At 45.9% G+C, this 12,124-nt stretch overlaps 1 protein-coding gene across 1 annotated transcript in view; it reads left to right on the top strand.

Annotated features, from left to right (window-relative positions):
• MAJIN (membrane anchored junction protein) overlaps positions 1 to 12,124 on the top strand; it is a 378,916-nt gene that overhangs the window by 95,810 nt on the left and 270,982 nt on the right. The window contains exon 3 of the mRNA XM_069207529.1: positions 1,857 to 1,902. Coding sequence (XP_069063630.1) covers positions 1,857 to 1,902 — 46 coding nt within the window. The remainder of the gene's footprint in view (positions 1 to 1,856; positions 1,903 to 12,124) is intronic.

Raw genomic sequence — 12,124 nt, 5'->3', positions numbered from 1 at the left:
TCGGACGATGTTGGCGAGCGGTGCCATGTAGACGTTGAAAAGGATTGGGCTGAGGGATGATCCTTGGGGAACGCTGCAGATGGTCTTGGTGGCTTCAGATAGGAAGGGAGGGAGGCGGACTCTCTGGGTTCTGCCGGAGAGGAAGGAAGTGATCCAGTCCAGGGCTTTGTGGCAGATCCCTGCGTCATGGAGGCGTGTGGGTAGGGTGTGGTGGCAGATGGTGTCGAAGGCAGCTGAGACGTCTAGGAGGATGAGGGCTGCAGTTTTGCCTCTGTCTAGCATGGTACTGATGTCGTCGGTGGCAGCAATGAGGGCGGTCTTGGTGCTGTGGTTGCTACAGAAACCAGATTGCGATCTGTCCAGGGTGTTTTGTTGTCTTCAAGGAAGCAGGTTAGTTGACCATTGACGATCTTCTCGATGACCTTCACTGGGAAGTGGAGGAGGAAGATGGGCCGGAAGTTCTTGAGGTCTCTAGGGTCTGCTTTGGATTTCTTTAGCAGGGCGTTGACTTCGGCGTGTTTCCAGCTTTCCGGGAAGGTGGCGGTCTCGAAGGAGTTGTTGACAATCATTCGGAGTTGGGGGGCGATGATGGAGCTTGCTTTCTTGAAGACATGGTGAGGGCAGGGGTCGGAGGGTGAGCCGGAGTGAATGGAGCTCATGGTTTTGATGGTATCATCGTCGCTGATGTGGGTCCAGGAGAGCAGGAGGTTGGTGTGGCTGGGGTCCGGTGAGTCGGGGGTTGTGGTGACAGCGGCAGTCATGGGGGGCGAGGTGTAGAAGCTGTTGTGGATGTTTTACAGGGAGGAAATCATACATTTAGGCCCTAATCCTAAACCCCATGGGAATGCTGGTATTGGTGCAAATAGGAGTCAAAAAGAGGCAAGATATGAGGAAATCGGGCACTCAAACTCCCTCATTCTGATAAAACGGAACTCGTAGAAGGTGTAATACTGCCCTGGTGAATGGCAGGTGTATTATTACGTTTAAAAATACATGCACATACAGGATGAAGCTTTTTGGGACAGATGTAGGTATATTGCAATTTGCGACTTGCAAATTGCGAGCCAGAGGGACTCGCAATTTGCGAGTCGCAAATTGGAATGTAGGATGGTGACCCTGACACCATCTGCGACTCGCAAGGGGGTCGCAAAGGCCCACCTCATTAAAATGAATAAGGTGGGTCGCAATTTGCGACTCCCTTGAGACTCGCAGCACTCACAGGGATGGTGGCCTGCTGGAGACTGCAGACCACCATGTCTGTGACTGCTTTTAAATAAAGCAGTTTTTTTTTTTTGTAATGCAGCCTGTTTTCCTTAAAGGAAAACGAGATGCATTACAAAACTAAAAAATGAAACGTTTTCGTTTAATTTTTTCAGAACAGTTTACTGTTCTTTCTTGGGCATATTAAAAACATACCATGATTAACACCACCATCTCAGAATAATATACAGATTTGATTGATCTCACTAGAGGGTCCATGCATCTCTTCGTTTCTCACACACATGCATTCACACAGGCAGTCATAATATCCAGGGGCTTGAATTCTCTTCACAGAGGCAGTGTCCTGACAAATTCACAGATAACATGAGAAATCTATTATTGAACATGAAAATGCAATTATTGAAGGGGTGTTGGATTTCTCAGTTCTAACACTTCTCTTACACTATTAGTACAGTACCCCACTTGTATGATAATTGGATTGTTCTGTGTTTCCTCCTGCACTGTGTCAGTTTTGAGATTAATGCACTGTGAAGCATGTAAAATGTGCTCCAGCGCTTTTAAACAATGCAGCCTTTTTGACAGAAGCTGTTTTTCAGATCCCAACTAATGAATAATATTTTTTTTATCCATGTCAGTGTTGAAGACGTTGAAAATAAGGAAAGCATTGTCAAGGAACTTGAGGTAAAATGCATGTTTTACTTTAACCCCTTGCATGATACGAATAAGGTATACCAATTATTTTACCCAGCTGCACACCTGGTGAGTACCACACCTACCCCAACTAGTCACCTATACTGTAGTGTAAGAAGCGACGTCTTTTACCGTTCATAAACGAAAACAACATCTTAAGCTCTATATTTACGCTATCTTTCCTGCTACTGCATTTGTGGTGTAGAGCCTTTGGTGGTTTGGAATGCCTTTAATATTGGGCAAAGTTTACACAGCCTCTTATGCTCGATAAAGGCATACTCGGATGCTAAAAAGTTTAAAAAAAAAGATTTCCAATAGTCATTTCAAGTTTGAAGAAACGTATTAAGTCGGTCCGTACTTCATAAAATTATTGGGGCTAAGTGTGTATACGCTGTAAAGATTTTCTGGTCATTTAGCCCTCCAAGTTGAAAGGATGCTTAATGTATCCGTGACTAAATTAGCGGTCCACATTTGAAATCCAACTAGGCCTGCTCACCAGTCACGCGTTAGAGGGTGATAACCATGTGCCATTGAGTTGGGTACTATTAGCTCAGGATCTCAGTTAAATAAAATGTCCAACCTATTGCGATGTGCATAATATGCACATAATATGCAAAGCAGCGAATGGTTGTTGGAAGGTTTCCCGTGGATAGCAGACCTTCATATCAGCATTTGTTTTCTCAGTGTACCAACGTTGCTACCTCTGTAATTGAAAAGGAAAAGGAAGCCTACTTCTACAAAAAAGCTAATCATGAAAGACTCCCATGGGGATTGGCCGGGAACCACTGTTCATAAAAAACAATCTTTGTATGATGTAACCAAAGGGATCTGTGGTATGGATGGGTTTACCTTGCGCGACAAGCAAGTAATCTGTCAAACAAAGGAGGATTGACTACCCTAATGCATAGAAAATCAGGATTCTAAAAGGATTTCTGATGACCATTGTTGAGGAGCGTAGTGACCAATGTCAACAGCTGCCAAATGCACAAGAGATGCTCACCGAACAGGACTGCCTCATGTTTGCGGTTGTGAAATGTTCTTGCTAGAGTTGATATAGGTGAGAAAAGTATTATGAAAACAAGCATTGGCAAAACCAGGGCCTATGGGCGAGGTATTGGCTTTATACAATCACAAGAGGAGATCAAGAGGGAAAAAAAGTGCACATTGTACGTCCTCCAAAATATTAAAACATCTAAACACAAAAGACACGGGGCAAAAGGTGAAACATAAGAAATTAGTATTCTGTATTTAATATCCCTAAGTTAAAATAGGGGATACCGTTTTTCTGAATGAGGAAGCCTCACCCACCTAATGTGACATGCTTCATCATAGGCTTCCTCAGCCCCACCCTGCTAAGATGGTACAAACTAGGGCAGACTCCACCTCATAAGTATGAGGGAGTTCCAGATTCATTATAATTCCTGGATGATTGCAGGGATAAAAAAAAACTACTTAGGGTAAACCAATGGTATTTTCCTTTATTGTATCTACTCTAGGTATGATTAAAAAAAAGTAAAGGCGCTATAACCCTCACATCTATTTTCCTGCCCATAACCTAGCCTATCAAACGTCTTGGCCGTTTATCGGGGCAAATAAAGGTAGAGATAAAGGATCCCTCCTAAACTAAAAGTAGCTCTGCAGCATGCAGGTGAAACGAGGATTTCCTGCCTTCTGCACAAGGAGAGGACAGCCTAGGGAATATACATCATGGTAAGTATTTTTGCTGTGATTGACAATTAAATAATAGTGAAGTAAAATAAGCATACATTGTCCTTATAGTGACACAGCAGAACAAAACATGCTACCCACATAAGACTGAGGTTCTGTGAAGACAAGAAAACACATACATCCAGTCAAGCCCCTGACTTACACAACTTGAGTGAATTCTTTAAACATGGTCAGATGCCGTGGTGGTGGGGGACAGAACAGGCTCCAGTAAGTGGTATCACACTTTTAGCATAACATGATTATAAATTGGTAACTATCAGAATGAAATCCAAGACGTAAGAAAAATGTTTTCTTTAATGGTAAGTTGGCCATGTTGGCTCTGGTATTTCAACCTAGAAATATTAATTTATTTTGTTTTCATCTTTGGTGCTCCGGGCCTATTGGATTTAGGCAAGCTATTTGCTTTGCCAGTCGGTGGGGGGTGGAGAACAGGAGGGCAGTGTGGGTGCAGAATGAAAGGGCGTGTGGGGGTGGAGAACAGGACAGCAAAAAAGTGACATGAATTAGCAAGTCCTGGCTGCATCATAGCACTTTTTTTCCTGCAGTCATTTGAGGACGGGGTGGAGAAAAACAAGGACTGTGGTCTGGTGGGAGGGGATAAAAAACAAGGACGGGAGAGGGCGAAGGTGAAGAAAAAACAGACTGCGAAAAAGAAACTGGAACAGGGTGGGTGGGAGGAAAAGAAGCAACAGACAGGTCAGAAGGGATGGGAAGGGAAGGGAAGAAGAAACGGGGCAGAGTTATTTCATCATTTTCAAGGAAAAATGAAGAAAAAGTGCTGCTTTATCTGATATTCCTGTGCCATTTTAGCAGTTGAAACCACGTTAGTCCTTCTGTTGAAATGTTTGCTATGAGTGTCATATTGGATCATTACATCGCAAGTCTTTGTAGCGTGAATGCTCTTACCAAGCCCAAATTTCCCATCAACTGCATTACAACCCATAAACCTTTTTTCTTTATTAAAGTACATATTTCAGTTAGGTGCAAGAAGTATTATGTAAGCCATCTTTGAAAAAGACAAGCTCGTTATCTACACAGGGATGGGGTTAGTGGAAGGGGTAGTTTGGCAGGGAAGAAGAAATAGTACCTCAGTCACAGCACGAGCAGCGGGCAGACAGTAATTAAAATGAATTAATCTGTGTTTGGTCCATGCTGTACAGAAGAAACAGGACAAAATGCCTGGCACACGCTGGCAAATTAGGCAGCAAAGAAGAGTGACAATGAAGCCCATGAATAGTAAGCAATGGGTAGCCTCCAGGACCCTTATTCACCACAATATCTCTAGAAAGTTAGAGTGCGTGTGCTAGCACTCATCGACTCATGCAGAGGACACATAAAAACACTTGTTGGATTGAATTTGAAAATGATTACCCCTCCAATCTTCAGCATGGGGTAGGCATTCAGGCCCTCATTACAACATTGGCCAAGTTGTATCCGCCGTGCGGTTGCCATTTGGAGAGAACCTGGTTTCCGCCCGCCTACCTAGCGGGGATGTCGGCCGCAACACAAGAGCCGGCTCCAAATGGGGCTGGTGGTGTTGCGGCAGTGCGACGGGTGCAGTTGCACCCGTCGCGCTTTTCACTGTCTGCTCTGCAGTCAGTGAAAAACTCCATGGGGCCGTGGCAGGGGGCCCCACGACTACCCTTTCCGCCAGCCTTTTCATGGCGGTTCATACCGCCATGAAAAGGCTGGCGGGAGGGGGACTCGTAATCCCCTGGGCAGCGCTGCCCTGGGGGATTAAAACCGCTGGTACCAAAGTGGCGGGAAACCGCCGGTACCAAAGTGGCAGTTGCACCTCCGGTCCCGGCGGTGCAACAGCGGCGCTTCCGCCGCAGTCGTAATTTCAAGGAAAGCACTGCCAGCCTGTTGGCGGTGCTTCCGACAAAACAGCACTGGCGGTCTTTGACCGCCAGGGTTGTAATGAGGGCCTTAATGTTTTATCCATGGACTCTTAAAGCACTGATACATTTTGTTTTCTTGTGAGTTGTAATAAATAAGTCTCTGGATAGTGGGCCGGTTGCGCAGCAGACCTGTTTAAGGCCACGTCTGATACCACGAGGGCGGTGATCAACTGAATGTGTGGGGCCCATTACCTGTGAAAGGAGGTGCCCTGATTGGCCGGCGTGCTTTAAACTGGCCAATAAGGCATGTGGAAGACGAACATGGAACTTAAAGGTAAGTGCCAAAGGAGCACCCTCATTGTAAGTAACGTCTGCAGATCTCTGGGGCAAGGTGCGGTGGAAAGACACAACCGGACAGATAACACCGTACCCTATAAAAGAAGAGCTGCTCAAGGAGTGTCCTTGAGATACCTCACGGCAGGGACACAAGGGAGCAGCAACGGGCCGGCAAGGGGGTTAGCAGCGAGCGGACACAGCATTTGCAACCTGGGCAATGCCAAGTGGCGCCCATTGCGATTCCGTAGAAAGAGAAGCCTAGCCGCTGGAACACTGTCTAAGAGGCCCCCTTGTGAGAATAGGCTGTGCAAGAAAACTGATTAGTGAAGTAACTATAAACACAAGGAACTGAAAGGTAACATAAACCTGTCATGGCATTGAACTTGTATGCTGTGATTGTATATCTGTATTTCAATCAATCAGTGCTTGTAAAGCGCAGCTACTCACCTGTTAGGGTCTTAAGGCGCTGGGGGGCTGGTAGTGTAGCGTATACCGGTGAGGTGGTTTAAAAAAGCCATGTCTTCAGTTCCTTCGTGAAGCTGAGGAGGGAGGTGGTTTGTCTGATGTGGATACGTAGGGCGTTCTAGGCGGTAGCTGCGAGGTAGGAGGAGGAGCGTCCTCCTGTCCTGGATTTCCTGATGCGGGGTACTTCTGCAAGAGAGAGCTGGCTGAGCGTAGGGTCCTGTGTGGTATGTAAAAATTGAGTCGCTGGTTCAGGTAGGCTGGTCTGGTGTTGTGGAGGGCTTTGTGTGCATGGGTGAGATCTTGAAAGTAATTCTTTTCTCTATGGGGAGCCAGTGCAGTGTATGTAGGTGTTGCGAGATGGGGCAGTGTCGGGGTAGGTCGAGGATCAGTCTGGCGGTGACGTTCTGGATGTTTTGCAATTTACAGGTAAGTTTTTTTGTTGATTCCGGCATAGAGTAAGTTGCCGTAGTCCAATCTGCTGGTGATGAGATCTTGTGTGACGGTCTTTCTATGTTCGAGGGGGATCCATTTGAAGGTCTTGCGTAGGAGGCGCAAGCAGGTGGAGGTGACTGAGCTGATTTGATGGTTCATGCTGAGGTCAGGGTTCAGGATGATTCAGATGTTGCGGGCTTGGCTGGCGGGGTGGACGGGTTTCCGAGTGTGGCCACCAGGAGTCGCTCCATTCGCTGGGCTGAGGGCCCATGATGAGTACTTCTGTCTTGTTTGTGTTGAGTTGAAGGCAGCTGTTTCTCATCCAGTTGGCGACTGCTTCCATGCCTTCGTGGAAGTTGTGTCTGGCCTTGTCGGGTTCGTTGGAGAAGGAGAGGATGAGTTGGGTGTCATCGGCGTAGGAGATGATGTTTATTCTGTAGCTTCGTACGGAGGTGGCTAGGGGGCCATGTAGGCGTTGAGCAGTGTGGGGCTGAGGGAGGATCTCTGAGGCACTTCGCAGGTGATGGGTGTGGGATCTGCAAGGAAGGGGGTGAGTCTCACTTGTTGCGTTCTGCTGGAGAGGAAGGATTGGATCCAGTCGAGGGCCTTGTCTCTGATGCTGGCTTTGTGGAGTCTTCTTATCAGGGTGTGATGGGGGACTGTGTCGAAAGCCTCAAAGAGGACTAGTAGGATGAGTACCGCCATCTCTCCCTTGTCCAGTAGGGAGTGGATGTCATCTGTTGCAGCAATGAGGGTTGTTTCGGTGCTGTGGTTTGACCTGAATCCGGATTGGGAGATATCGAGGATGTTGTAGTCTTCTATAAACATGGTGAGATGGCTGTTGACTGCTTTTTCAATGACTTTCGCACGAAATGGAAGTAGGGAGATGGGCTTGAAGTTTTTGAGGTCGGTGGCTGCCAAGAGTTTCTTGAGGAAGGGATTGATCTTGGCGTGTTTCCAGTCGTCGGGGAAGGTGGCAGCAGCTAGTGAGCGTTTGATGGTGAGGCCGAGCTTGGGGGCGGTGGTGTCTGCAGCTCTGTTGAAGAAGTGATGGGGCATGGGTCCGTGGGGGCTCCGGAGTGTATGGACTTCTTTGTTTTCAGCGTATCTTCGTGGTGAGGGGTGTCCAGGTGGAGATTGTTGGTTTGTTGGTGTCGGGGTTTGGTAGAGGGTGTTCTGCCCATAGGCTGTCCTTGTTGAAACTGTCGTAGATGGTCTTGATTTTGTGGTGGAAGTAGGTGTTGAGTCTGTCACAGAGGTCCTGTGATATTGGGATGTCCGTTGTTTCACTGTTGGCTTGGGCGAACTCCTTGATGCTGAAGAGTTTCTTCCTGCTGTGTACTTGTGAGGAGATTCTGTCTTGTATAGCTTTCTTTCTGGTGCTTCTGATGAGTTAGTGGTGTGCGGTGGTCGCAGCTCTGAAGTTGCTGTGGGTTTCTAGGGATTTGGTGTTTCTCCAGATTTTCTCAAGGCGACGACAAGTGTGTCTCGATTCTCGGAGTTCGGGGGTGAACCAGCTGGCTCTCTTTGGCGTGGGTGTTGTTGTTCCTTTTGAGGGGGGCTGTGGTTTTGGCGCAGTCGGTGATCCATTTGTGGAAGGTGCATGCTGTGGTATTTGGGTCGTTGTTGTGTGCTATGGTGATGGCGGCGGTGAGCTGATCGTTGGTTATTTTTGTCCAGTTTCTATACAATGGTTGGAGTTGGTGGTGTGGTGATGGTGGGTGTGTTGAAGGTGAAGTGGATGCATCGGTGATCTGTCCATGAGAGATCCATGGTGTGGTTGAAGGTAGCGAAGGTTCCTGTAGTGAAGATGGGATCAAGGGTGTGTCCTGCTGAGTGTGTTGGCTCTGTCACGATCTGTTGGAGTCCTGTGTTGAGGAGGTTGTCTAGGAGAGATGCAGTGTTGTGGTCTTGTAGATTCTGGAGGTGGAAGTTGTGGTCTCCCCGTGATGGAGTCGGCGAATGGTGTACGAGGTCCGGGGGGAGGTAGATGATGGTTCCCCTGATGGAGGTTGTTGGGCTGGTGTGTAGCTTGACATGGAGGTGTTCCATCAGGTTTGTGGATTCTTGAAAACTTTGGAGTGTGTGTTCAGGTGGAAGTTGGACCTGCTGACGAAGGCTATTCCCCCCCCCCCCAGGTTGGTTGGGGCTGTCTTTTCGGGTGATCTTGTATCCCTGGGGGATGGGGATGTCTGGGCTTGAGGTAGTGTTGGTCCAGGTCTCGGTGAGGAATGCAACGTCCGGGGTGGTACTGTCAAGGAGGTCCCAGATTTCAGTGCTGTGTTTATGGAGGGAGCGGACATTGAGGAGGATGCACTTCAGGAGTTTCAGTTTCAGAGAGTTGTTGCGGGTGTGTTGTGCTGGGTCCGCATCTTGGTGGTGGTGCAGGTTTGGCGGCAGCGGAGGCAGCTAAAGGGACCGTGTGTGTTGCCTATTTGTGATGTACGAAGTAAACTGCAGCCGTTTATGATCCAAAATGGCTCCCCCTTCTCATTGGAAGGAAAGGGGGGGAGAGGTTATACTGGAATGGCCTGAAAGGGATGGGAGTTACTCGCCCATCTGGGCAGAAGTTATACTGGAAGGGAAGGGAGTCACTCGCCCATATGGGTGGGGTTTTACCCTAGCAGTTGGCAAAACCTAAAAGGGCAATATCTTCCTGGAAGTTTGACTTGGATGAGCACATGGCTTGTTTTCTGACTGCAAAGAATTAACAAAAGGTGACCTTGCAGTTGGAAACTCTTTTACTCATGTATATTACCACAGTAGTGTAATATTATTTGGGAGTAAATCGCAGTGGATGGAAAGTGTGTTTTAAGATGTGATTCATCTTCACAGTTTGTGAACATCAACAAACATGAGTTTGTGGATATTCCCAAATTTCTCCCTGCCCCTCTTCCTAATCTGGAATTGGTCAGATATTTGTTGTTTCACCTTCATCCAGGTTGGTGAAGAAGCACCTACAAATTCATAGGGATGTAGAGGAGACTGTGTCTTAATGGGGAAAAGTGTTGAAATAGAAGTGGAGATGCAAAATCACAGGTGTAGCCAGGACTGCTCAAGTATAGCTGCAACTGACACAGATTTCCAGATGTGACCTGGAGAAATGTAGTTTAACTTGCAGAAAGACCTACATTTTCCAGGCAGGCCAGGGGGTGGACCTATGAGTGTCAATTTTATTTATTGGATCCCAGCAATAGGGGTGGGTATTGCATCAAACAAAGCATTTGAAATTGTCAGCTAACCTGGATCTGATAGCTACTCTTTGAAATCTTCCCTTTGTAAAAAGAGCTTCATAGCCTGTTTATGATGGTCCTGGGATCAGATGGGATAATATTTGCATCTGATGAAATCTAACACCGAGGTGTTTAGAATTTACTGGTAACAGTAATTAGCACCTGTTTAGACCTTCTGGAGAGTAACAAACAGATTTTGATGCTTGTAATACTAAGACTGTTCTGCCATTTTGTCAGGTTTGACCTGCTGAAATGTAATGGTGTGGGGACCTTTATTGCATTCACTACTTAAGGGTGAGCCAAATGTTGTGTATTGAAGCCATTAGTATCAATTTTGGATGCCCGTAGCTTAGCATCGCACCAGATGGAGGATGTGGATAGATTTCACAGACAGTGGAAGCATATTGCCAGCATTCTGGTGGCTGAAGGATGCAGATCCAGAACCTGAAGTGAGGAATATTAAATAGAACTACCTTTAGAAATTACACAAAGATTTTTTGTTAGCAAGGAGTTGCTGGCTAGTTTGTCACCAGCCAGCCCTAGAAGCAAGGGGATATTACCTGATGTCCACATCTTCTGCAGGAGGAGCTGATGGTTTGTGTATTATCTAAAAGTCACCTTGCCTGCTGAGAGAGGAAAGCATTGTGCCTTGACCTGCTAAAGATAAGACTGTCCAGGATGAGAAGCCTAGTGTGTTCCCATTGTGAGGAACATCCAAAACAACAAGATTGCATCAGAGAGGGGCGCCTGGGTAGTAATCAGTGGTATAGTTGGATATTATTATCATCAGTATAGTTAAATAATATAAATAACAATTACACCTGCAGTTTTATAGTCTACTCTCATCATTGTTTTTCAGGCCATTCTTTAGCCAGTGAGGTGGTTAGTCTTCATCTCTGCTCTCACAGTCTATCTTCAAGGTCTCAGTGCTTAGTGGTAACAAGGAGCCACCGAATCTCTTCTAAGTACACTGCTTATCAGTCAGTTTGAAGAAATGTACACTTACACCTTCCTGGGTGTTAATCTTCATAGGGACTAAGTTGAGGTTCCCCTTTTCAAGCCACAGGGTTTTAACACAATTTGGAATGTGTAAGAAGCTCAGAATTAACAACCCTACAACAATTAGCCTTTATAACTCTTTGCCAGTAGCAAGATATTCTTAGTCTCGCACTTGAGACTGAAAATAGAAAGCAACTAACAACAACTGTATTTTTACTGAAAGCAAGTATGTGGTGAATGGGAAGAGTAGGTATTTCTTCCCACAGCGCTGACGTCTGTGTCAGGAAGAGAGAGCCGTACCGATATGGGAGATTTTCCTGGAGCCTTACACTGGGACAGCAGACTTCACTGATACTTTGCTTTCCAGATTGGGTGCGAGACCTACTAGTCAAGAGTCATCGATAATATGTTACATATAATGACAGAGGCTATGATGATCATATATATGGCTTGGTGTTAGCTGAGGAACAGTGAGCACTCTCTCCCTGGTATACATATAGAAAAATAGCAATATACCCCACTAATCCAGGGTATGCATGAGAGTATTATTTTCAAAAAAGAGCACGAAAAACATGTATCCTTATGTGAATGAGCCATATAACCCTTTTTGAACATCGTATGTTTTTTATCACAAGACTTATGACATAGACATTTAAAAACTTGCAAAATACTTTTTTTTTTTAAAAAAGAGCAATCACGTTGAATGTAAAGCAGATGTTGTTTGTGAAATTACACCAATCCAGCAAAGCTTAAGTGCATTTATGTGTGAGATGATTGATAGAGAAAATAGATCAACAAGTTTTGTGGTAACGGAAATGAATCACAGAAAGTATAGGGACTAAGTATGGGATAATGCAGCAACCTGGCCGTTTTTCGTGTAGGTTAAATTAATGTGTTTTGCCTGGTTGTGAATGTTTTTTTAAACTGTTTTTATTGTTATTTAATTTATCACATATGCACAATCCATCACAAACGGTGTCATCGGTTCAAAACTCTAACACAATCACTGCTGTACAGTTCTGCATTAGTTTGTGTTGCACCACCCACCATTTGTAAAGAAGAGTTGTTATCCTGAGGTATCTGGCACTAATAGTCTAAACTATTGTAAGCCCGCCAGTCCCCCACATATCTTTGCAGAAGTATGCAGGCACCCTCTCCCTCCAAAGATCCGCCATTTCT

Source organism: Pleurodeles waltl, chromosome 9 (assembly GCF_031143425.1).
Source record: "Pleurodeles waltl isolate 20211129_DDA chromosome 9, aPleWal1.hap1.20221129, whole genome shotgun sequence".
Taxonomy (NCBI): Eukaryota; Metazoa; Chordata; class Amphibia; order Caudata; family Salamandridae; genus Pleurodeles; species Pleurodeles waltl.
This window is presented reverse-complemented; position numbering and strand designations above follow the sequence as displayed.